This window comes from Colobus angolensis, unplaced genomic scaffold, assembly GCF_000951035.1.
Source record: "Colobus angolensis palliatus isolate OR3802 unplaced genomic scaffold, Cang.pa_1.0 Scaffold74, whole genome shotgun sequence".
NCBI classification, from domain to species: domain Eukaryota; kingdom Metazoa; phylum Chordata; class Mammalia; order Primates; family Cercopithecidae; genus Colobus; species Colobus angolensis.
Window position 1 is genome coordinate 80,637 of NW_012121154.1, and position 24,049 is coordinate 104,685.

Below are 24,049 nucleotides of genomic sequence, written 5' to 3' on the forward strand. Positions count from 1 at the left end.
TTTATTTTGTTTATTTTATTTTATTTTTGAGTTAGAGTCTCGTTCTGTTGCCCAGACCAGTGCAGTGGTTCAATCTCGGCTCACTGTAACCTTCGCCTCCAGCATTCAAGGGATTCTCATGCCTCACCCTCCTGAGTAGCTGGGAAGCACACACCACCACACCCGGCTAATTTTTGTACTTTTAGTAGAGACAGGGTTTCACCATGTTGACCAGGCTGTTCTCAAACTCCTGACCTCAAGTGATCTGCCCACCTTGGCCTCCCAAAGTGCTGGGATTACAGGGCTGAGGCACAGTTCCTAGCCAAGACATGCATTCTAATACAAATAACAAGGAACAAGAGAAACAAGAAAGTCATTATGCAAATACATGGCAGGTCAAGGCTATTCTGCCATGGGAGGGTGTGGTAGGCTGAGTCAGACTCCTTTCTGCTGCCCCTGTCCTCCAAAAAATCCAAGTCCTAATCCCCAGAACCTGTAAATATTATTTTTATATGACAAAATAGGACTTTGAAGATTTAAAGTGAGAATCTTGAGAAAGTGAGTTTACTATGATGGGCCCTGAATGCTTTCACAAGAAGAGGAGAAGGCAATGGTACCACAGAGGCAGAGACAGGAGTGATGAAGCCACAAGGCAGTTAAGTGCTGGCAGCCACCAGAACCTGGAAGGGCCAAGGAGTGGATTCTCCCCTGGAGCTGCCTAAGAGTGTACGGCCTGGCGATACCTTGATCAACCTTGTAATACAGCTTTTGAACTTCCAGCCTCCAGAACTGTGAGAGAATATATTTCTGTTGTTTTAAGTTGCTAAGTTTCTGCTAATTTATTACAGCTATTATGGGAAATGAATACAGATTTTGGTACCTGGAAGGGAAGTGCTGTTGTAACAAACACCTAAAAGTGGGAATGTGGCTTTAGAACTGGATAAACTGGGCAGAGGCTGGGAGAATTTTGAGGTGCATGCTAGTAAAGTCTAGATGGCCTTGAACAGATTGTTGGTAGAAATGTGGATTTTAGAGACTGCCGGTGAAGGCTCAGGAGGAAGTGAGAAGCATGGCAGAAAATGTCTGTATCATCTTAAAGAATATGTAAATTGTCATAAGCAGAATATTTTTTTTTTTTTTTTGAGGCGGAGTCTCGCTCTGTCGCCCGGACTGGAGTGCAGTGGCCAGATCTCAGCTCACTGCAAGCTCCGCCTCCCGGGTTTACGCCATTCTCCTGCCTCAGCCTCCCGAGTAGCTGGGACTACAGGCGCCCGCCACCTCGCCCGGCTAGTTTTTGTATTTTTAGTAGAGACGGGGTTTCACCGTGTTAGCCAGGATGGTCTCGATTTCCTGACCTCGTGATCCGCCCGTCTCGGCCTCCCAAAGTGCTGGGATTACAGGCTTGAGCCACCGCGCCCAGCCAGCAGAATATTTTTAAAAATATTAAAAGTGATACTAGTGAGGGTCCAGAAAGAAAAGAGGAATGTCTCATAAATAAATAAATAAATAAATATTTATTCCAATATTTCCTCCAGGAAATTGGAGGAAAGGTTGACCCCTTTAATATAGTGGCAAAAAGCTTAGCAAAATTGTGGTCCTATGTTTTTGTGGAAAGCAAAACTTTTAAGATGAGCTTGGATATTTAGCTGAGCAGATTTCCAAGCAAAGTGCTGAAGGAATGGCGTGGGTTCTTCTTGTTTCTTATAGTAATTATGAGAGAAGCAACATGCATTGAGGGAAGAACTGTTAAACAAAAGAGAACCCAGACTTGATGATTTGGGAAATCTCAGCTTATCTAGATTTCAAAAAATGTTAAAATTAGGAGAGTCATTGTTAGCAAAGTGTGCTGTCCAGAGAAGGTCAAGGGCAATGGCCTTCTCATTCCTGATTTCTCCATGGTGATGTGGCTTGATGTTTCTGTTCTCACTTGTCATTGACACAGTGAGGGAGGCAAAACTGTGGATGCAGCAGAATAGCCACATGCAGGATATTGAATTGAATAAGTAAGGTATTGAACTGAAAACAATTTGGGGTAGATTTGGAATTTTTCACATTCTTAAAATGCTCCAATAATATTTTGTTTGAGTTCCTCTCAGTTTAAATATCACTTATGTGTAATGTGCTCTGGCCAAGGGAGGTCATTGTGAGAATTTCAAAACAACCAAAGGCTGGAGAGAGGTGGGTTGGGGGTTGGTTTTAATTTGGCAGTTGTAGTTAATGGTCAATTTTAATAGTCTGTAATTGATGGCAGCCTGCTGTGGTACATGTGTATTAAGCTTGGGAGAGCTACTTTAAAAACTTGTAGTCTTTTATTAGTATTTGATGATTAGTTTTTACACCTTCTGTTAAATTTTAAACAGAGTGAGAATTAGGTCAATGGAAATGGTTCTCTTGTTTCTTTCTTTGAAACACATGGGACAGTGACAGTAGTCAAATTCCTAGGGTTATTCTGCTCTTTCTCCTACTCACATCTATTAGTTATTCAGAGCTTAAAAAGCCTACAAGAGATAGGGAAGTGTGCTGTAGCTTTTCTGGATGGATGAGGTGAAAGGATAATGGTCACAACCTGACAGCATTGACTGTCCTGTCCTGCATCATCTCCTCAGCACCTACTCTGTGTCTAGCAGCATATCTCTTTGATCAATAAGCCGCTTGGTGTGGGTGGGATGGGGGAGGATCAAGGAGAGGGTACAGCTTGGAAACAGGGACTTGGGGTGATAGAGAAAGCACAGTTGTCCCATTAGAATTGGCTCTAACAAAGGCTTGTTTTTGTGATTGTTTGCAGAAAGATTATCACTTTGAATATACGGAATGTGATAGCAGTGGCTCCAGGTGGAGAGTTGCCATTCCAAATTCTGCAGTGGACTGCTCTGGCCTGCCTGACCCAGTGAGAGGCAAAGAATGCAGTATGTTTTGTCTTTTTGACCATTTGTTTTCTTGATTAAACAATTACCTCTTCATATTAGCCCTAGGTGTTAATTATAATGAATGTAGGAGACCTTACAAAAGTGAGCATATGGCATTGATATCTAGCAGAATAAATGCAGCCTTTCTCATCACTAGATGCCCTTATATCTCAAGTCTGTAATGAGACAAAGGCAATATTAAAGAATATTATTATTATTTTTAAAAAATCTATTCTCTTATTTGAAACCATGGAAGGGCAGAGTTTCTTATTAATGGATTTGTTCTTATTTTAAAAATGTTTTTATAAAATTAAAAAATTATGTTGAAACACACATAACTTAAAATTTACCATCATCACCATTTTTAAGTGTCTAGTTTAGGGGCATTAAATATATTCATATTGTTTACTATCATTACCACCATCCATCTGCAGAACTCTGTCATCTTGCAGTGGATTTTTTTTTTAGCCATAGAAATAACTTAATTTTTTTTTTTAGTATAACTTACAGAGAGATTATAGAATTGCTGGATATCACATTCAACAGCTTGTCTTTTGGGAGTTAAACAGGTTTGAAGTACAACATTATAAATTAACAGAGAAATATGAAATAAATGTAAATTTATTTTCATTTAAAACTTTACTTTTAAAAATCCTTTAATTTAGTGAGTTAGGGGTTCCTGCAGCAAAATAGTCGAGGGGGTGGACTAAAGTTCGAAGCTGGAAATAAAAGAGAGGGAATGTATTTGGGTTTTCCTGCAGTCTTCCAGGTAGTATTCTTAAAAGCTTAGTTTTTCTGTTCCCAAATAAAAGATCAGGTAAGCAAATTGTTAAGTAGATAACTAATTTCTTCCTATTCATAGAGAGCATTCCTCTGTTACTAGCTGGAGGAGTTTTTAGCATAATTTGTAGATTTACTGATAAAAGGGAAACTGCAATAATCTTATGAGGAAAGTCAGGGAAAAATATCATTATTTCCTTGTGAATGATATTAGTAAGTGAATTCAGGGAGAACCTGAGAGGCCCTCAAGTGGGCAGGTGAAGGCTTCAGAGTAGCAACAGTCTTAAAAGACAAGAGGGTCTGTATAGAAGAAGCTGATACAAGACTGAGGTGTGTGAAACCACTGGTGCAGAGGGCAGATGAGCTCTGTGACAGAGGAATGTGGTTGAAAGGGAAACAGAGCCTGAATCATACCTATGTAATTAGCCCATTGTGAATTTGCTTCAGTCACTTGCCTAGAAAAATCTATGTATCATTTATCTATGTTTACTTTTCATTTGTGGGCTAATTCCTTGGTTTCCTTGTAAACAGCCCTACTCAGGTGGACCGCCTAACCATTTTGAATGCCAACTTCATATCTAGGTGGTATGGTGTTCTTGGCTAGCGCTGGCTTTTGAGAACTGATCATTAGCTGGAAATGGGCTATTGTGGAGTATTGTACCCATAAAAACTAGAGAACACTACAAATTGAGGGCCTCCCTTCCCTTGGGAGGTGGATTTTAAATACTTATCAGCATAGCACTGATTACATTTGTTGGCTAAGAGTCAACAATCTGTTACAGAATTGATGCCTGCATAGGAATTAGTTTTAATTAAATGTTGCCAGAGACATTTTTGCTCATTATATACAGTAAGGTTCAACATATAACGTTTTGAATCTGACACTCTAGCAAGCACTTCTCTGAAAATTGTGACTACTAATCAGGTCACTATTAGTTATTACTTACCTTAAAAATGATTCTTGCTTTAAAAATGATAATACTTTTGTGATAATACTTCAAAAATAATAATACTTTCGGCTGGTACATTTTTTATCTTTGTATTTTGTCTGAAATCTGAATTTCCAAGTATTCCTGTATAGTATACTTACATTTGATCTGGAATTTGTCAGTCTGGCCTTAGATCTGTGAACATTTGCTTGTGTTAAAGACAAATTATTTTAAAACTCACAAGTAAGTTAATAGGCTTAAGCAACTTAGAAGCACAATTCATAACTTTAACTGTGTCACTTAAACTAGTCATTAATGTTTGGCTGCTGAAGGCAGTATCGTAGTAACTGGATATTTCTTCAGGAGCTTAGATTTTCTATTGCTAATAATAAGTACCATTTCTCAAGTACTGATTATGTGCCAAACATTGTGCTTGGAGTTTTATGTCATTATCCCATTGTATCCTCACAACAGCCATCTCAGATAACTAGGATCAGTGTTTCCATTTTATTAAAAAGGAAACTCAGACTTAAAGTGGTGAAGTAATTTACTTTATGTCATATAGCCCGGATGTGGCAGGTCTAGGATTCAAAAACAGACATGTCTGATTCTAGAGCCTGTGTCTTACCCACTGAGTTTTTCACTCGTGTCCATGTGAAGAGACCACCAAACAGGCTTTGTATGAGCAACATGGCTGTTTATTTCACCTGGGTGCAGGCGAGCTAAGTCTGAAAAGAGAGTCAGTGAGGGGAGATGGGGTGGGGCCATTTTATAGGATTTGGGTAGGTAAAGGAAAATTACAGTCAAAGGGGGTTGTTCTCTGGTGGGCAGGGGTGGGGGTCACAAGGTGCTCAGTGGGGGAGCTTTTGAGCCAGGAAGAGCCAGGAAAAGGAATTTCACAAGGAGTAATGTCATCAGTTAAGACAGGAACAGACCATTTTCACTTCTTTTGTGGTGGAATGTCATCAGTTAAGGCAGGAACTGGCCATCTGGATGTGTACCTGCAGGTCACAGGGGATATGATGGCTTAACTTTGGCTCAGAGGCCTGACATTCCTGTCTTCTTATTTAGAAGAAGTCTTCTTATTTATTCTCTTAATAAGAGAAATAAAACAAAATAGTGTTGAAGTGTTGGGGCGGTGAAAATTTTTTGGGGGTGGTGTGGAGATATAATGGGCGATGTTTCTCAGGGCTGCTTCAAGAGGGATTAGGGGCGGCATGGGAACCTAGAGTGGGAAAGATTAAGCTGAAGGAAGATTTTGTGGTAAGAGGCAATATTGTGGGGTTATTAGAAGGAGTATTTGTCATATGGAATGATTGGTGATGGCCTGGATGCGGCTTTGTATGAACTGAAAAACTAAGCAGAAGACACAGGTCTGAATAAGAGGAGAAAAATAGGTATTAAAGGACTAACAATTGGGAGGACCTGGGACATCTAATTAGACAGTGTCTAAGGAAGTTCAGCATAGCCTTGCCAGCAAAGGTTATTTATTTACTTTAAGAGGGAGTTAAGAGTGGTGGTTCGGGGATAGCATTAGGAGATATCAGCTGTGATGGCTTGGAGAAACAGTGTAAAACGGCAGTATAAACAAGAGCAGGGCATTTCTGAGTAGTTGAAAACAGTGAATAGGAGTATGACTAGACAGAAGATAGTAGGGAAGACAAGTTTTTGGGGCACAGTCTAAGTTGGTCTGGTGTCTGGAATGAGACTGGGGCTTAATAAAAAGGAGCATCTATACAAGAGCTTAAATGGGCTGTACCCTGTAGCATTCTTGAGGACAGGCCTGAATTCTGAGAAGGGCAAGTGGTAAAAGTATTGTCCAGTCCTTTTTAAGTTGGTGGTTGAGCTTGGTGAGGTGTGTTTTTAAAAGACCATTAGTCTGTTCTACCTTTCTTGAAGATTGAGGACCGTAAGGGGTATGAAGGTTTTACTGAATACCAAGAGCCTGAAAAACTGCTTGGGTGATTTGACTAGTAAAGGCTGGCCTGCTATCGGACTGTATAGAGTTGGTAAGGCCAAACTGAGGAATTATGTTTGACAGAAGGGGAGAAATTACCGTGGTGGCCTTCTCAGACCTTGTGGGAAAGGCCTCTACCTATCCAGTGAAAGTGTCTACCCAGACTAAGAGGAATTTAATTTTTTGACTCAGGACATGTGAGTAAAGTCAATTTGCCAGTCCTGGGCAGGGGCAAATCTCAGAGTTTGATGTGTAGGAAAGGGAGGGGCCCTGAACGATCCCTGAGGGGTAGTAGACTAGCAGATGGAACACTGTGAAGTGATTTCCTTGAGGATAGATTTCCGTGATGGAAAGGAAATGAGAGGTTCTAAGAGACGGGCTAGTGGCTTGTAACCTACATGGGAGAGGTTATGAAATGATGACAGAATAGAATGGGCCTGTGAAGCTGGAAGAACCATTTGCCTTGTGTGGGAAGAGATTGATAGGTGGAAGTTTCGGCAGGGCAGTAGGTGGGAGTGACCGATGTGAAGGAGAAAAACTGGCTGTGAGGGACAGAAGTTGGAATGCTAGCTGCTTGTCTAGCCACCTTATCAGTATAAGCGTTGCCTAGAGCAATGGGATCTGATGCCTTTTGATGGCCTTTGCAGCGAATGACTCCAGTTTCCTTTGGAAGTAAAGCGGCCTTGAGCAGAATTTTTATTAAAGAGGCATTAATGATGCAGGACTCTTGCTAGTGAGGAAACCTTTTTCAGCCTATATAACAGCATGGTGGTGCAGAATATGGAAGGCATATTTCGAGTCTGTATAAATATTGACACGTAATCCTTTTGTAAGAGGGAAGGCCTGAGTTAAGGCAAGTAGTTCAGCTTGCTGAGAGGTAGTGGAGAGGGGCAGAGCAGTAGCCTCAATGACAGGTGTGGAAGATACTATAGCATAGCCAGCAAACAGGAAAGAAGGAAATATGGGGAAATGGGGTGAATGTCAGGTGGATCAGCGAGATACAGTCATGGGGGTCAGGTGTGATATTTGGAATAATGTGGAAGGCTGGATTGAAGTCTGGGCCACGAACAATGGTAATTGTGGGAGACTCAACAAAGAGTGAAGGAGCTGGGGAGCAGAAAGCATATGCGTCAGATGGGAAGAAGAAAATAGATTTTGGAGGTTGTGAGAACTGTAGAGAGTGAATTGAGCACAGTTTGTGATTTTTGGGGCCTCTAAAAGTATTAAAGCAGCAGCAACCACTGCATGCGGACATGAGGGCTAGGCTAAAACAGTAAGGTCAAGTTGTTTGGACAGAAAGGCTACAGGGCATGGTCCCAGCTCTTGTGTAAGAATTCTGACCATACTAACTATGCCTAGGAAGGAAAGGAGTTGTTGTTTTGTAGAAGGGATTGGAGTTTGGGAGATTAGTTGGACATGATCAGCAGGGAGAGCACATGTGTTTTTATAAGAATTATGCTGAGAGAGGTAACAGATGAGGAAGAAATTTGGGCTTGACTGAAGTAATGGGGGCTGTCTGTGAAGCCTTGTGGCAGTACAACCCAGGTAATTTGCTGAGCCTGATGGGTGTCAGGGTCAGTCCAAGTGAAAGTGAAGAGAGGCTGCGATGAAGGGTGCAAAGGAATAGTAAAGAAAGCATCTTTGAGATCCAGAACAGAATAATGGCTTGTGGAGGGAGGTATTGAGGATAGGAGAGTATATGGGTTTGGCACCACATGGTGGATAGGCAAGCCAATTTGGTTGATAAGGTGCAGATCCTGAACTAACCTGTAAGGCTTGTCTGGGTCTAGGACAGGTAAAATGGGGGAATTGTAAGGAGAGTTTATATGTTTTAGAAGCCCATGCTATAGCAGGTGAGTGAGAACAGGCTTTAATCCTTTGAAAGCATGCTGTGGAATGGGATATTGGCATTGAGCAGGGTAAGGGTGATTAGGTTTTAATGGGATGGTAATGGGAATGTGATCGGTTGCCAGGGAGGGAGTAGAGATGTCCTATACTTGTGGGTTAAGGTGGGGGGATACAAGAGGAAGATGAAAAGGAGGCTTTGGGTTGGGAAGAAGGGTGGCAATGAGATGTGGCTATAGGCCAGGAATAGTCAGGGAAGCAGATAATTTGGTTAAAATGTCTCGGCCTAATAAGGGAACTGGGCAGGTGGGGATAACTAAAAAAGAGTGCATAAAAGAATGTTATCCAAGTTGGCAACAGAGTTGGGGAGTTTTAAGAGGTTTAGAAACTTGGATGTCAATACCCACAACAGTTATCGGGGCAAGGGAAACAAGCCCTTTGAAAAGAATGTAATGTGGAGTGGGTAGCCTCTGTATTGATTAAGAAGGGGACGGACTTACCCTCCACTATGAGAGTTACCTAGAGCGTCTGTGATGGTCCTGAAGGCTTCTGAGGCGATGGGGCAGTGTCAGTCTTTAGCTGCTAAGTTGAGAAGATCTGGGAAGGAGTCAGAGAGCCTTGGGCTAGAGTTTCAGGGGCTCTGGGAGTGGCCGCTGGGCGAGTTGAACAGTCTAATTATCTGTGGGGTCCCGCACAGATGGGAGACAGCTTAGGAGGAATCCCAGGCTGCGGACATTCCTTGGCCCAGTGGCCAGATTTCCGGCACTTGTAGCAAGCTCCTGGGGGAGGAGGTTCTGGAGGAACCCCTGGCAGCTGTGGTTCAAGAGTTTGGAGTTCTTGTGTGCTGGAGATGTGGCTGCGGTTTCTCTCACAGTGGAGGCAAGGAATTGCAACTCAGAAATATGTTGCTACTTGGCTACCTCTACTGTGTTATTGTACACCTTGAAGGCGAGGTTAATTAAGTCCTGTTGTGGGGTATGAGGGCTGGAATTTAATTTTTGGAGCTTTATTTAATGTCAGGAGCAGATTGGGTAATAAAATAAAATGCATATTGAGAATAAGACAGCCTTCTGACCTTTCAGGGTCTAGGGTTGTAAAGCGTCTCAGGGTTGCTGCTAAATGGGCCATGAACTGGGCTGGGTTTTTCATATTTGATGAAAAAGAGCCTAAACGCTAACTGATTTGGGAGAGGTTGGATAAAGAAGAAGGAGCATTAACCTCGGCTATGCCTTTAGCTCCAGCCACGTTTTTAAGAGGAAATTGCTGGGCAGGTGGCGGAACAAAACTGTAAGCCGGACTGGGTGTGAGGAGGGGAGGTGGTAAAAGGATTATAGGGTGGAGGAGTGGAGGCTGAGGAAGAATTGGGATGTAGCTCAGCCTGGTGAGGAGGGGAGGGGTCAGATGGGTCTGTAGAAAAGGAAGATTAGAAAGACTCAGCGACGCTTGGGGTTAGGACTGAGGGGACAGGTGGGAGGGAAAGAAGGAAGATTTGGAAGGAGTTGCATTGGGAACAGAGACTAGGGAGGGATTGATGTATAAAAGAATGCCTGGATGTTAGGCACCTCAGATTGTTTGCCCATTTTATGACAAGAATTATTTAGATCTTGTAGGATGGAAAAATCGAAAGTGCCATTTTCTGGCTATTTGGAACCACTGTCGAGTTTGTATTGGTGTCAGGCGGCATTCTAGAAGAAAATAAGGCGTTTAGGTTTTAGGTCAGGTGTGAGCTGAAAAGGTTTTAAGTTTTTGAGAACACAGGCTAAGGGAGAAGAAGGAGGAATGGAGGGTGGAAGGTTACCCATAGTGAAGGAGGCAAGCCTAGAGAAAAGAGAGCAGAGACATGGAGAGAAGAGGTGGGGCGTGCTTGCCCCCCAGGAAAGTGGAGAAGGGGTAGAGACATGGAGATAAGGGGTTGGGGGGTTCTTGCCCCCCAGAAAAATGGAGAAGGGGTAGAGATAGGGAGCAAAGGGGTCGGGGGGTTCTTGCCCCCCCAGAAAAGTGGTGCTTGCCGCTAAGGGTGAAGGACCAAGACAGGTGTCCCTGTGTGGTCAGATACCTCTGATATGTGGGTGAACAATCAGGCAGGTGTCCCCACGTGATTAAACACCAAGGGAAGATTGTCTTCCTGAGTCCGTGACCGGCGCTGGAGTTTTGGGTCCACGGATAAAACGTGTCTCCTGTCTCTAGGAGAAAAGGAAAGGAACTGAAATTAAGAGAATAGAGAGACTGAAGTGTGGCACCAAGATTGAAAGGAGAAAGAGGTTGAGGGATAGTGAGACAGGTTAGAGAAGAGAGTGAAAAGAGGCCGCTTACCTGATATAAAATTGGTGTGATGTTCCTTGGGCGGGTTGGTCTGAGGACCTGAGGTCATAGGTGGATCTTTCTCATGGAGCAAAGAGCAGGAGGACAGGGGATTGATCTCCCAAGGGAGGTCCCCCGATCCAAGTCACAGCACCAAATTTCACTCGCATCCGTGTGAAGAGACCACCAAACAGGCTTTGTATGAGCAACATGGATATTTATTTCACCTGGGTGCAGGCGTGCTGCGTCCCAAAAGAGAGTCAGAGAAGGGAAATAGGGGTTGGGGCCGTTTTATAGGATTTGGGTAGGTAAAGGAAAATTACAGTCAAAGGGGATTGTTCTCTGGTGGGCAGGGGTGGGGGTCACAAGGTGCTCAGTGGGGGAGCTTTTGAGCCAGGAAGAGCCAGGAAAAGGAATTTCACAAGGTAATGTCATCAGTTAAGGCAGGAACAGGCCATTTTCACTTCTTTTGTGATGGAATGTCATCAGTTAAGGCAGGAACTGGCCATCTGGATGTGTACCTACAGGTCACAGGGGATATGATGGCTTAACTTTGGCTCAGAGGCCTGACAGAGTTAACTTGCCACTTGAAGATGGCAGCCTGGAGAAACTTCCAGGTCTCCATAAGGGTGGCATAAAACTCAGTGGTGGACCCACCAATTGATTCATACAGAAAAAGAAAAGTAGTGGAACACAGCAGCTTCAAGTAAGTGAAGAATATTTAGGAGAGTAATTGTGTGCAACATGATTTACACAGATCTTAATGTCTCAAAATAAAATGAAACCCAGAATTTGGCCTTTGTGGGAGTTGTTAAAAATTCTTTAAAATGTAATCGGGTATCTCTTTTCTTCCTTCTCAGGAAGAAGCAGTGGGGGAGGCCTTTCCTGAGGAAAGGGATTATAGGAATGTTTATGAAGCAGTTGTAAATTTTTTCAGAGAATTGATTGGCAAGCTATATTATATACTTGTTTTTTAAAGATTATGTAAGATCTGGCTGCAAGGCTTCTCTGAGTGAAGTTAATGAGAAGTCAGGTATCAATTTTTGTTGTTTTAGAACCCTGGGGTATATGTGAGTCTGAAGCTTACAGGGCTCAGGAAATAGCATGAAGAAGCTTCTGGTTGTTAATTGACACTGATCTCCATTGTCCTTTTGTCCTCTCTGCTGTGGAGAACTCATCAGTTGCTCTGGCAGGCCACTGAGATGATCTCATCTCTCTCCTTCCTCCTCTCTGCTAGCTCCAGGCTCAGCCACGGGAAACACTGGCACTTCTCCCAAGGCCATGGTGCCAAGAGTTTAGCATCTGTGGGCATCATCCATCATTCAAGGTCTTGCAAGTAGCATGCCGTTTCTGAACCACAACACTCTTTGTTTTAATCTCAAACCAAAGGGATATAACCCCTGTTCCAATCCATCTCTTCTTCACTGTTGGGTCATTCTCCTCATTTATTCTTGAAGAACAATGGCTTCTAAAATCTTTCCTTGAACCTCTCAGGTTCACTGGATGTTCTTAGATCATCAGAGAGGATAGAGCGGTTTCCTGGGCTATGTTCTCTCTGTCTCATTTGGGACAAAGCCCTTTTGCTTCAAACCAAGCCTTAGAAATAAAGGTCTGATCTGGGGTACAAGTAGGGAGAGAGTTCCTTTACATATTTTTCCGACAAGTCTGGAACTCTGAAGCGGAAATAAACATAATATATTTCTTCCTTTCTTCCTTTTATATTCTCACATTTATTTGGGGAGTCTATCTCTTCAATTGCTTATTCTTTAAAATATATCTGAGTCCATGATTTCAGGTACAACCTTAATATACCATGTTCTTTTCCTATTTTTTTCATTGATTTGTTCTTCAGCTGTATAACACACCACTTTCTAAATGAAGATGACTAAGATATCTTTAATTTCATTTGGTAGGAAAGCGTCAAATCAGTCATAGTTTGAGGGACTTTGTTTAATCTTGTGCTTTAGTATTTAGAAAATGTGAATCAATAATTCATATGAAGTAATACAGAAATATAAATGTATATAGAAGTATATATATGTATGTATAATGTGTTGTATATATGTGTGTATAGTTTATTTTTGTATTTCTCATACATAGTATAGTAAATTAATGTGGCTTCAAATATGACTTTTATATATTTATGCACATAGATGTTTATAGTCTAGTATTTGAATAATTGGTTATAAACTTCTAATATTTAGTTTTTTTAGATAAAAAAGTGCTATATGCAGACAAGTAAAAAAATCGAATACAGACTTTTTTTTTCCTCAAATCTATTGGTATAACCCATATTTAATGGACCTTAAAAAATAAGCAGACTTACACTATCTGCAGAAAATAGACTTTAAGTCAAAAACTGTCACAAGGAACAAGGAAGTTTAGTTACATAATGATAAAAGGGTCAACTCAACATGGAGATAATTAATTATTAATATATATGCACTCAACATCAGAGTATCTAAATATGTAAAGCAAACATTGGCAGTTCTGGAGGGAAAAATAGACTGTAATACAATAATAGTAGGAGAATTAAATATCCCACTTATGATAATGGACAGATCATGTAGACCGAAAAATCAGTAAAGAAACAGCAGACCGGGTGCAGTGGCTCACACCTGTAATCCCAGCGCTTTGGGAGGCCGAGGCGGGGGGATCATGAGGTCAGGAGTTCGAGACCAGCCTGGCCAACATGGTAAAACCCTGTCTCAACTAAAAATACAAAAAATTAGCCAGATGTGGTAGCTTGCACCTGTAGTCCCAGCTACTTGGGAGACTGAGGCAGGAGAATTGCTTGAGCCTGGGAGGCAGCGGTTGCAGTGAGCTGAGACTGTGCCATTGTATTCCAGCCTGGGTGACAGAGTGAGATTGCATCTCAAAAACAAACAAATAAACAAACAAAAACAAAACAGCAGACTTAAACAGCTTTATAGACCAAATGAACCTAACAGGTATGCATAGAACATTCCACCCAAAACTAGCAGAATGTGTGTTCTTTTCAAACACATGAAACATTCTCTAGGATAAATCATATACTAGGTCACAAAATGATTCTTAATAAATTTAAGAAGATTGAAATCATTTCAAATATTTTTTTCTGACTACAGTGGAGTAAAACCAGAAAACAACAACAAAAGGAAAATGGGACAGTTGATAAATATATGAAAATTAAACTGCACTCTTAAACAACCATTGGGTCAAAGAAAAAATCATAGGGAAATTAGAAAATATTTGAAGACAAAGGAAAATGGAAACAAAAAATACTGAAAGTTATTTGATGCAGCAAAAGCAGTTTATAGCAATAAGTACCTACATTAAGAAAAGACATATTTCCAGCAGCCTAACAAGTAAAGGAACTAGCAAAAGAATAAACTGCTAAGCTAAAAACTGGCCTAAGGAGGGAAAAAGTAAAGATTAGAGCAAAATATAGCAAACTGAATTTAATAGCACATTAAAAGAATAATATGTAATGACCAAGTGGGATTTATCATTGGGATTCCAGAATGAGTTAACATATGCAGCTCAATCAATGTGATATACCATATAATTAGGATGAAAGACAAAAGTCACATGATCATCTCAATAGATGCAGAAAAAACATTTGACAAAATTCAGTACTCTTTTATGATACAAACTCTTAACATTAGGCATAGAAGGAAATTACCTCAACACAGTAAAGTCCATATAGGACGAACACATAGCTAATATTATACTCAGTTGTGAAAAATGGAAAGCTTTATTTTCTAAGATCTGGCATAAGGCAAGGAGCCTGTTCACCTTCACCACTTCTATTCTACATAATACTGAAGGTCCTAGCCAAAGCAATTAGGCAAGAAAAAGAAATAAAAGGCATACAAATCAGAAAGGAAGGAGCAAAATTATTTCTGTCTGCAGATGACATGATCTTATGTGTAGAAAACCGTAGAGACTCCACACACATACACAAAAACCTGTTAGAACTAGTAAATAAAGTCAGCAAAGCTGTAAGATACAAAATAAACTTTAAACAGTTGCATTTCTATACACTAATAATGAACTATCTGAAGAGAAATCAAGAAAACAATCCTATGTATAATAGCATCAAAAAAATGAAATACTTAAGAATAAACTTAAACAAGGAGGTGACAGACTTGTACATTGAAAATGGTAAACGCTAATTAAAGAAAGCAGACTCAAATAAATGGGAAGTCATCCCATGCTCATAGATTGGAAAACTTAGTATTATTAAAATATTCTTACTACCCAAAGTCATCTGCAGATTTAATGCAATCTCTATTAAAATCTCAAGAATCTCTAGAAATATAAAAATAAATCCTAAACTCATGTGGAATCACAAAAGATTCTGAATAGCCAAAGCAGTTTTGAGCAAAAAGAACAAAGCTGGAAGCATCACACGTCCTGAGCCATGTATGTTAATTCTCTGAGGCTCTCTGAGGTAAATTCTGAAGGAAGAAGTTCTTTAACCTGATGCAAGCGACATTCCAGGTGTTGGAAACAGGATGAAGGTGCCAAGTGGAGCAGCATCTGGTTTTCCTGTGTGCTCTGTGAGATCTGGATGGCTGGCACTCAGGGAGAATGTGGGAAGGGCCAGAGATTCTGGCAACTCAATCGGCCGGCTCCTCTCTGTCCTACCAAGGACTCTGGGCTTTGACCTGGAGACAGCCATTCACAGGTGGTTAAGGCGGTTAAATGAGGTGATAAATGTGATCTGCAGTCCTGGAATCATAATTATATAATAATATAGCAACAGTAATAATAATAGCTGAAATAATAATAAAAAATAAGAGCCAATCTTTACTTGCTATATGCCAGGTATTACTGTAAGTGCTTTACCTGCATTCATTCAAATTCATTTAGTCATTACATCATCCTTGTAAAATAGATATTTTTATTGCCTTGCCTTTCCCCCCCTACTTTTTAAAAAGCTGTTAGGAAACTAAAACAATAGTTCAGAGTCAGACATTTAGGTCAAAGGGGGAAATAAGATTTGAAACCAGGAAGCCTAGAATTTGGGTCTATGTTCTTTTTTTTTTCTTTCTTTTTTTTTTTTTTTTGAGACGGAGTCTCGCTCTGTCACCCAGGCTGGAGTGCTGTGGCTGGATCTCAGCTCACTGCAAGCTCCGCCTCCCAGGTTTACGCCATTCTCCTGCCTCAGCCTCCCAAGTAGCTGGGACTACAGGCGCCGCCACCTCGCCCGGCTAGTTTTTTGTAGTTTTTAGTAGAGACAGGGTTTCACCGTGTTAGCCAGGATGGTCTCGATCTCCTGACCTCGTGATCTGCCCGTCTCGGCCTCCCAAAGTGCTGGGATTACAGGCTTGAGCCACCGCGCCCGGCCGGGTCTATGTTCTTAATGTCTATGGGGACTGTCCCTTTGGAATATACTGCTAGTATATATTGAACAAGTGCTTATCCCCATCCTGGGGCATCTGCATGCCCCTAACATTTACCTCTTGATAGAAATGTGACACAAATTGATATCCTGGAGAGATAAATGGACTTTTTAAAAGATGACATCTAAAGGCTCAGATATGTTGTTTTGTGGGTCATTTTTAATTGATTAATGTTCTCTTTATAGATTGTATTCTTATTTTTTAAGGATTTATAAAAATAAAATAATTTTTTAGAGCTGAGTCTTGCTATGCTGCCTAGACTGAAGTGCAGTAGCTATTCACAGGCACAATCCTAATTTACTGTAGTCTCAAAACCCTGGGTTCAAGTGATGCTCCTGCCTCAGCTTCCTGAGTAGCTAGGTACCTAACACCATACCTGGTAGTAGATTTTATTCTTAATTGTCTATATTTTTCAGAAAGATGAGAGAGTGACATTTAGAATTTAGGAGATGTTTGTTGCTATATCCTCATATATAATAAGTTGATCAGCCAGTGGTTTTTTTTTCCCCCCTGAACCTAGCATATTGTTTGATACTTGATACACAGAATATCCTTTCATTGTTTAATCGATATTAGGGAAAAAATGACACTTTTTCCAACTATAGAATGTCCTCCTAGAGCAGAATAAACTCTTTATGGAGAGAATATATAATCCTTTCATGGCTTCTCAGAAAGCTGCAGGACACTGGAATGTTTATAGATTGAATAACTTTTGTGCCACCAAATTAGAGACTGACTTTAGTGTTTTATTTTTGTAGGTGAAACACAAAGGTCTAATCAGATTTGTAAAAATTTATTTTATACATAAAGGGATAAATTGATATACAAAATGCTGTCAAATATTTTGTCCTCAGAAGGCTTAGTTGGAATGTTGCTGCGTTGAGTTCCAAGTGTGCGAAGACAAAGTTAAACCTCCTCAGTAACACACAAGTGGTAGCTGAAAGGTTAGAATTAATCAGATTGGGAAATGAGATGAAAACAGTTGAGAAAAGCTGAAAATCAGACTTTAGGTCAATCGTATTGTTTGATGGGAGCTATGGTTGAGGGAACTTCTCTGAAAAAAGTGTTTTATGAGATGAGAAAACTCAGCCCTCAAAACTGAGGAACCAAAGTCAGAGACTATCAAGAAGTAGAAGGTGACTGACACTTTCTAAGGATGAGGAAAAGTTTCGGATGATAAGAACCAAAGTGGTAGGGCATAATTGGAACTTGAGAAAACTGATTTCACGGATGCATTGTTTTGCCCCCTTGGGTGACCTCATCACGTACTCTGAACATTTTTCTTCCCTTGACCTTCGCTATTGTCTTTTTTCTGTAAGCCTTGTGTCATCCTGTGCCCAATGAACTGAGATTTGTCCCCTCCCCCATCAAACATTGACGTCAAGAAGCTGCAATAAAATATGTTTCTATTTTTTTCTTTCACAGATTGAAAATTCCTTAGTTAGCTTTTCTTATAAAAAGATAGGAGCTTTAAATCTAGCCTCTGCTAATTTAATGGGGATTACTATCTGTGGTGTCACACGGATTAGTTTTCCTGCCAGGAGTTGGCTTCTACTTTTAAATTCTTAAGCTTCTGGCTGATAAGTCCTAAGGAGTGCAGTAATAATCATACACTTCCACTTGATAGGGCTATGTGAAGACCCACTGGAAAGGATGTTGGATGTGAAATTAGTTTTCAGAGAGACAGAGGCAGTACGTTTCACTAAATAGTCTTTTCAGGGAACAGTGAGTTAGGAAATGCTAGCTAGAACGGGTTCATATTACTGTACTCTTCTGTGTATCTCCATCTCACTTTTGTTTTTGTAAAATGAAAGATGAAAACAGGTTTCTCTTTCTTCTCTGAGAATTTCACAAATAACTTGCAAATTGTATCCCTATGTCCTACAACTTCACCCCCAACTCTTAGTGAAAAATTAAAAATCGTTATTGGTGGGATTGGGCTTTAAGATTTCAGTTCTGATAATTTTATGATGCCACTTCAGAGCTGACATAGCAGCTTTGTATCTGTTACTTCAGATGGCTAAGTGACTGCTGGAGCTAGAACTCATGTCTGTGACTTTTAAGGCAGAGTTGTTTTTTTTCCTTTTGTTTTCTTTTTTTTCTTTTTCTTTTCTTTTTTTTCTGCAGAGTTCTTTTCTAATGCTATTCTTTTTCACTTGAAGACAGTGGATTTTTCTCAGTTTAGTTATAGTAAAATCTTCTGGCTGCATGGTAACCGTGGGGTTATTGGGTAGAGAGTCATGGAGTCTGTTAGAAAGTCTGCTACTAGAAACTATAGAAAAGTTGAACTGGATTGCTTATGGTTACACAGAAGAAGAAACTTGGAATCTGAATTGGGGCGGTTTGGATCAGATCATCTCAAAGGTCTCTTTTGGTGATTCTGATGGTTTTAATTGTTGTTATTACATATCACAGATTTATTCATTCTGTAATGAAATCATGCTTCAAATCACATAACTTGTGAATTATAGTGCAATACTAATATATCTTCTTAATGCTAATGAATATTCTCTTCTGATAGGAATATTGCAATGTCTGCCGCTGTTAGTATTTGGATAGTGTTACCTTCCTTTCTCCTCCTCCAGCCTTAAGTTGAACATGACAGATAGTTGATGTACTCACAACCAGCTTTCATTGTTGCCTTGTATATTTTGTCATGAAAACTACCCTCAGGATAAAAAAAAAAAAAAAAAATCCCAATTAGAATAAGAATTCCCTTCAACCAGGGGACAGATCTGTCTTACTGTGAATAAGAGAATATCAGCAAGAAATGGCCTGTTTTAATGTACTGTTTGACTTTCCCTATCACACTTTTATTTTTATAAAATGAGAATTATAGATTACTTTTTCCTCTGTAGGAATTTTGCAAATAACAACTTAAAAGGACAGTGTTTAAGTGCTGTCCTTATCACTGGTACTTAAGGAGGAAGAAAATCTGAGATTTGCTGGATTCAATATGCTGTTCAGTCTCTCTTAGATGCTATTTTCTGCTTTTTTTGTGTGTGTGTGAAAAGAATGATAATAAATCTGGCAGGCACTTAAAGTTTTAATTATCTGTAATGATAATTAATTGGCTAAATGAGAGATAGAAGTAGAACTTATTTGTGAGGTACACACAGTAAACATTGTTCTCTTTCTTTGTATTACCCTTAATGGCAGTGAGTAACAGTAAGAACAATTGCAAGAGCATCAGCATGTAGTCAATGTAAGAATGTCTGTGGTTTGAACCTTATTTATCTTATTTAAACAAGACTAACCCATTGAGGAAAAATAGACATATTGACTTGTCTTGATTCTGGAATTGATTTACTTTATATTTCCCCACAAATATATATAATTATACCTAGCTAATATTAATTGACAAGATGGATTACAGTGCATTTATACTTAGTGAGATGTAAATTTGATTTATTTTGAGGAAGATCAGTCTAGATTAGACTATCATGGAAGCTTTGAGAAAGCCACAATGTTGTTCCCAGATATTTATCTGTAATAAGTTTGCATAGATTCACTATATCATCTCATTAAACAAGTAAATTGAAAATCCATTTATTATTACTTACTATTGCTGTTTGCTGTTTAGAAAACATATTTTAGTAATAAAAACTTTGATTAAAAAGAGCAAAAATGAGTAAATTATGAATAAATGTAATTAGCAGCCATAGTCTTTCAAAACATGAGGTCTCTGGGGGAAGAAAAAACAAAACCACGTAGCCCTGTGGTACAATGATTAAAAATAGATGTTCTTTATTGTTAGGCATAAATCATAGATGATAATCAGCTATAAATGATTCAATTCAGTAACAGTTATTTGGCATATTGTGCTTGGTGGTTGCATGATCATAGCAGTGCTTTGAATTTTCAACACTCTTTATTTTCAGAGTGGTTTCTGTAGTCTCTTTGGATTATTATAAGCAATTGTAGGAAGGAGAAAGGGATGCTGAAGTATGAATAAGTGGAAGCACAGAGGTTAAGTAAATTGCCTAAGATATTTGCTACTTGGTGAAGGACTAATGTAAATGCTTTTCCATATCTGATTATTCACACCTGCATATTTGAACCTTTACATATTCACAGTAGCAGAAATAAATGTCAGAAAAGAAGAGGCATAAAGCTGAGAAAAAGAACAGTGAGTGCAGCAAATGACCTCTTGGTTACAGTTTAGACTTCAAGATGTTGGGTTTTTAAATGTCACTCTTTCACTGGGTGCTTAGGTAAACTATTGTGAAATAGTTGAGGCCACTGTTAAGTAGTGCCTAAGACCTTAGGCAAATAAGGTGTTTCTGTTCTCATTAAAAACTTTGGAGTTTGCCTATCTTTAATTCAGTTTCTCTAAGACTTCAAGGCTGCTGAAGAAGAAAAATTAGAAATGACTAATTGATTCAAATTAAATATGGTAAATTCATGTTCACAACAGCTAACAATAGCCATTAATAATAACTATCTATCATACTGCTTGTTGAAAGATTCCTGTGTTGTATGATAAAAAATCTGAATGAAAATAGTATAGTCTTTAAGATGATTAAAAAACCTGATAATCTAATTAAAGAACAAATGCCAAGTATTGACAAATATTGACAAAGAGAGTGGCAAATTATTGACAAAGAAATTGACAAATATTGACAAAGCAGTATTGACAAAGAGAGTGGATGAGGCTAGGATGGAAGATAAAAGGAAAAGCAGGTAGTTTTGGTGGCCGTCAAAGGAAGTCAGCAGTGCCAACTCTGTTGACTTAGTCTTGTGGAGTAAGTTTACCAAGAAAGTGTGGCTCTTTTCTTCCTTTGACAGGTGTCTCTAGACCTGACTTCCAGGATGAAAAAGATTGAGGAGTAGCAAATGATTAAACTATGAAAAGCTTTAGACTTGCTAGCTCCTCTGTATTAATTAAAGGCCCTATACTTATTCAACTAATTTGACTGCATAATTAATCTGAAGAGATGTAATATTATAAATCTATTGGTGGAGTTCTTATAGAAATGTATGTCCCATATCCCTAAATTAAACTATCAATAATCGATAATTGTGTGGGTTTTTTTTTTTTTTGAGACAGAGTCTCGCTCTGTTGCCCAGGTTGGAGTGGAGTGGCATAACCTTAGCTCCCTGCAACCTCTGCCTTCCAGGCTCAAGCAATCCTCGTGCCTCAGCCTCCTGAGTAGCTGAGATTACAGGTGTGTGCCACCTCGCCTAGCTAAGTTTTTGTATTTTTTGTAGAGATGGGGTTTCACCATGTTGCCCAGGCTGGTCTCAAATGCCTGACCTCAAGCAATTTGCCTGCCTCAGCCTCCCAAAGTGCTGGGATTACAGGTGTGAACCACTACGTACAGTCTAAACTATTAATAATTGTATTTAATATTTATTATGTGCTGCATGCCAGGTATATGCTAAATGCTTTATATGATATATCTCATTTATTCCCAGAAATCATTGAGATAGCTATTATTATTATTTTCCTTTTATAGGCAAAGTCATTAGACTTATGGGAGTTAGAAACTTGCTAAAATATTTTTAATGCATGTTTTAGGAGTAGTACATTAAAAATCCACAAGAAATATGAGGTTTTTGCTAAAATAGTTATTGCTGTATAATGCACATGAACATTGTTTAACAGTTCAGGATAGGAATGAAGAATGATGTGATGTATGATGATTAATTTGGTTGGAATTGTTTGCCCTTTTTGTATTGGTTGTAATAATTTTTTGAACTGAATTTTCTTTGAGGCACCACTTTTGGAATCAGACCAGAATTTGAGTTTCAGCTTTGCCATTGGTTAACTGTTAACCAGTTAACCTTTTTAATTAGGTTATTTAAATGCACTGTGGCTCAGTTTCCTCATCTGGTGTATGGGCATAATCCCTTCCTCCCTCACCAGTCTACTATAAACATAGTTGATCCTCATTATTCATGGATTCAATATTTGCAAATTTGGCTACTTGCAAAAATTTATTTGTAACCCCCAAATTAGTACACTCAATGCTTTCATAGTTATTTGCAGACACGTGCAGAGTGGTGAGATATTTGAGTCACCCAACTACATGTATGAACAAGGTGATACTTTGACTTCTTATTGCTTTTCTCATACTGTAAACAAATGTCCTTTTGGTGACTTATTTAGTGCTATGTGTTTAATATTTTAGTTATTTTTTTGGGTGATTTTGCTGCTTAAAATGGCCCTCCAAGTATAGTGCCAACGTGAAAACTGGTGTTCCTAAGTAGGAGAGGGCTGTGCTATGCCTTTCAGAGAAAATACATGTGTTAGGTAAGCTTTATTCAGGCATGAGTTATAATTCTGTTGACCATGAATTCAACATTAATGAATTAACAACATATACTAAATCAGATGTCTTTAAAGAGAAATACACTTAACCAAGGTTAGGTGTTGATTGATTGACAAAGGTGATGTGACCAGAGGTTCTCAGGAACCTAACGCTATTCTTTCCATAGGAGTGATGGTCCAGTATTCATTAATTTAGTGTTTGGGGTAAACTCATATAACACAACTACTGTGGATAACAAGAATTTACTGTGTTTTTAAAGTATCAAGCATGGCACCTGGTATATACCAAATATCCATTATATTCACTTTCAACTTTTTCTCTCAGCTTTCCTTCTGACTTCATGGAAACACTTGGGAAAGAGATGGGAATATTCTTTATGATTTTAATTAACAGGGCAGTGAACACTCTGAAATGGCATCATTGTATTTAGAAGACAAGATTCACAAACACAGTCTTCTCTTTTTTAGCTTTTAAAGTTCTTTATAACAACATATAATAAAATATTACCTTTTATTAGGTTATAGTTAATCAACTTAAAATACAATTTTGGACACTAAACAGTCTTCCAGGATAACTTTATTTTATTAGGAAGTCAATGTTTTTGGCTTTGTGGGCAATGCAGTTTCTGTTGCGACTATTCAACTCTGTCATTGTGGTGTGAAAGCAGCCATAGACAGTAGGTAAATGAATGATCGGGACTGGGTTTCAATAAAACTTTATTTACAAAAGCAGACAGTGAGCTGGATTTTCCCTGCAGGTTGTAGTTTGATGACCCCTGATTTAATGTACTGTAGGGTCTTGGTTTATGATATTATTATTTATCATACTAGGCAAATGTCTGAATCTAAGTTTGCTAGAAGATCTATAGACCATTGAAAATAAACAGTTTTCCATAACTGTGTTTTTCTGTTGGTTGTGCTGATAGTGATAATAGCTTTAATGAGCATTTGTTACATGCCAGGCACTGTGCTAACCACCTTATACTGTATTTTCTCAGTATTGCCACAGGATTCTTGGGGTGTCGCTTCACCAGCTGGAAACACCTGTGGCCAGTGGTGCCTTTGCCTGAGTTTTGCTCAGGCCCACCAGGCTTGTTCTGCCCACTTGGCCTGGCAGGCTGTGTTTGGCTCACTCTACTGACCTGGGTCCCATGCTGGCCAAGGGCTAGCCAGGTGCAGAGCAGCAAGGGGTGTGTGAGTGAGCATGGGGTTTGGGCTACCATGCACAGCCGGGCATGACAGCCGCGGTGGGGTAGGCAACTCCAGGTGACAGCATGGGCACTGTTTCCCTGCGAGGCTGCAGCTGAACCAGGCATGCCACAAGCAGCTTCTGCGCTGGACCAGGGAATACGGTGGCACCCAGAAGCTTGGAGACACCAGGAACTACAGAGCCCCAAAGAAGCTGTCACAGCCTTGACTGGGGAGCTCCTAGGTCTGGGATCCCCAAAAGGCCACAGCTCTTCTGTCCTTCTTGTCACCCGCAACATGGCAAGCAAGGGGCATGTTTCAGCCCTGTTTGTTACAACTCTTTTAGCCCTGCCATTTGGTGGTTCCTGAGTTCTTGTCCTATGTCCAGGAAGAATGAGGTATGCGGACAAGTGGAGGGTGAGCAAGGTGAAGAGGAGCTTTATTGAGCTACAGAACAGCTCAGAGGAGACCCACAATGACTAGCTCCTCTTCGTAAGCAG

At 39.7% G+C, this 24,049-nt stretch overlaps 1 protein-coding gene across 2 annotated transcripts in view; it reads left to right on the top strand.

Moving 5' to 3' along the window:
* Nucleotides 1-24,049, top strand: part of KIAA1324L (KIAA1324-like ortholog) — a 182,232-nt gene that overhangs the window by 78,663 nt on the left and 79,520 nt on the right. The window contains exons 1-2 of one of the 2 annotated variants that reach the window (XM_011927675.1): nucleotides 1,910-1,987; nucleotides 2,765-2,885. In XM_011927675.1, coding sequence (XP_011783065.1) covers nucleotides 2,881-2,885 — 5 coding nt within the window. In that variant the 5' untranslated portion in view covers nucleotides 1,910-1,987; nucleotides 2,765-2,880. Of the gene's footprint in view, nucleotides 1-1,909; nucleotides 1,988-2,764; nucleotides 2,886-24,049 lie in introns of those variants that run through there. The other variant, XM_011927674.1, reaches the window with a different exon arrangement.